This window comes from Carlito syrichta, unplaced genomic scaffold, assembly GCF_000164805.1.
Source record: "Carlito syrichta isolate Samal-C Ts95f unplaced genomic scaffold, Tarsius_syrichta-2.0.1 Scaffold109961, whole genome shotgun sequence".
NCBI classification, from domain to species: domain Eukaryota; kingdom Metazoa; phylum Chordata; class Mammalia; order Primates; family Tarsiidae; genus Carlito; species Carlito syrichta.
Window position 1 is genome coordinate 2,606 of NW_007054057.1, and position 604 is coordinate 3,209.

At 57.9% G+C, this 604-nt stretch overlaps 1 protein-coding gene across 1 annotated transcript in view; it reads left to right on the forward strand.

Moving 5' to 3' along the window:
- The window catches only part of LOC103271867 (PIH1 domain-containing protein 1), a gene marked incomplete at its 5' end in the record, with an annotated part of 4,558 nt that overhangs the window by 2,171 nt on the left and 1,783 nt on the right, over positions 1-604 (forward strand). The window contains 2 exons of the mRNA XM_008069364.1: positions 109-170; positions 258-339. Coding sequence (XP_008067555.1) covers positions 109-170; positions 258-339 — 144 coding nt within the window. The remainder of the gene's footprint in view (positions 1-108; positions 171-257; positions 340-604) is intronic.

Genomic DNA, 604 nt, shown 5'->3' on the forward strand with positions numbered 1-604 from the left:
GTCTCTGGTTCTTGTGACTGCTTCCTTGATTATTTTTTTCTTGTCTGTGTGTAGGCTATGCAGTTTTTTGGGGGGGCTAGGGGTCTCACCCTCTTTTTCTCCCCGCAGAAGGCCAGGGCTGTACCGCCTACGATGTAGCCGTCAACAGCGACTTCTACTGGAGGATGCAGGTTAGAGGCGGGGCTGTGGGTGAGGGCTGGGCAGGGGCAGCTCCCTCCGCCCCCCCCACTTCCTCTTTTCTCGTCTCTCACCCCTAGAACAGCGATTTCTTGCGGGAGCTCGTGATCACCATCGCCAGGGAGGGCCTTGAGGACAAATACAGCTTGCAGTTGAACCCAGGTGAGGGAGGGGTTCTGGGCCGTCCAGAAGGAGGGGAACTAGGAGCCGTTTGGGGGCCGCCCTTGGGAGAGGCGGAGCTAGCGTGGGCAGGGATCTTCTTAGTTGGCGTTCTGGAGGCGGGGATTCTAGGGAGGGGGTGGAGCTTTCCAAGGTGAGGGGCGGGGCGAGACTGGATTTCAGATTAGGGGCGGGGCCAGAAGCTTCAAGGGTAGGTTTTTTTTTTTTTTTTGAGTTGGAGTCTCGCTCTGTCGCCCAGACTGGAGTG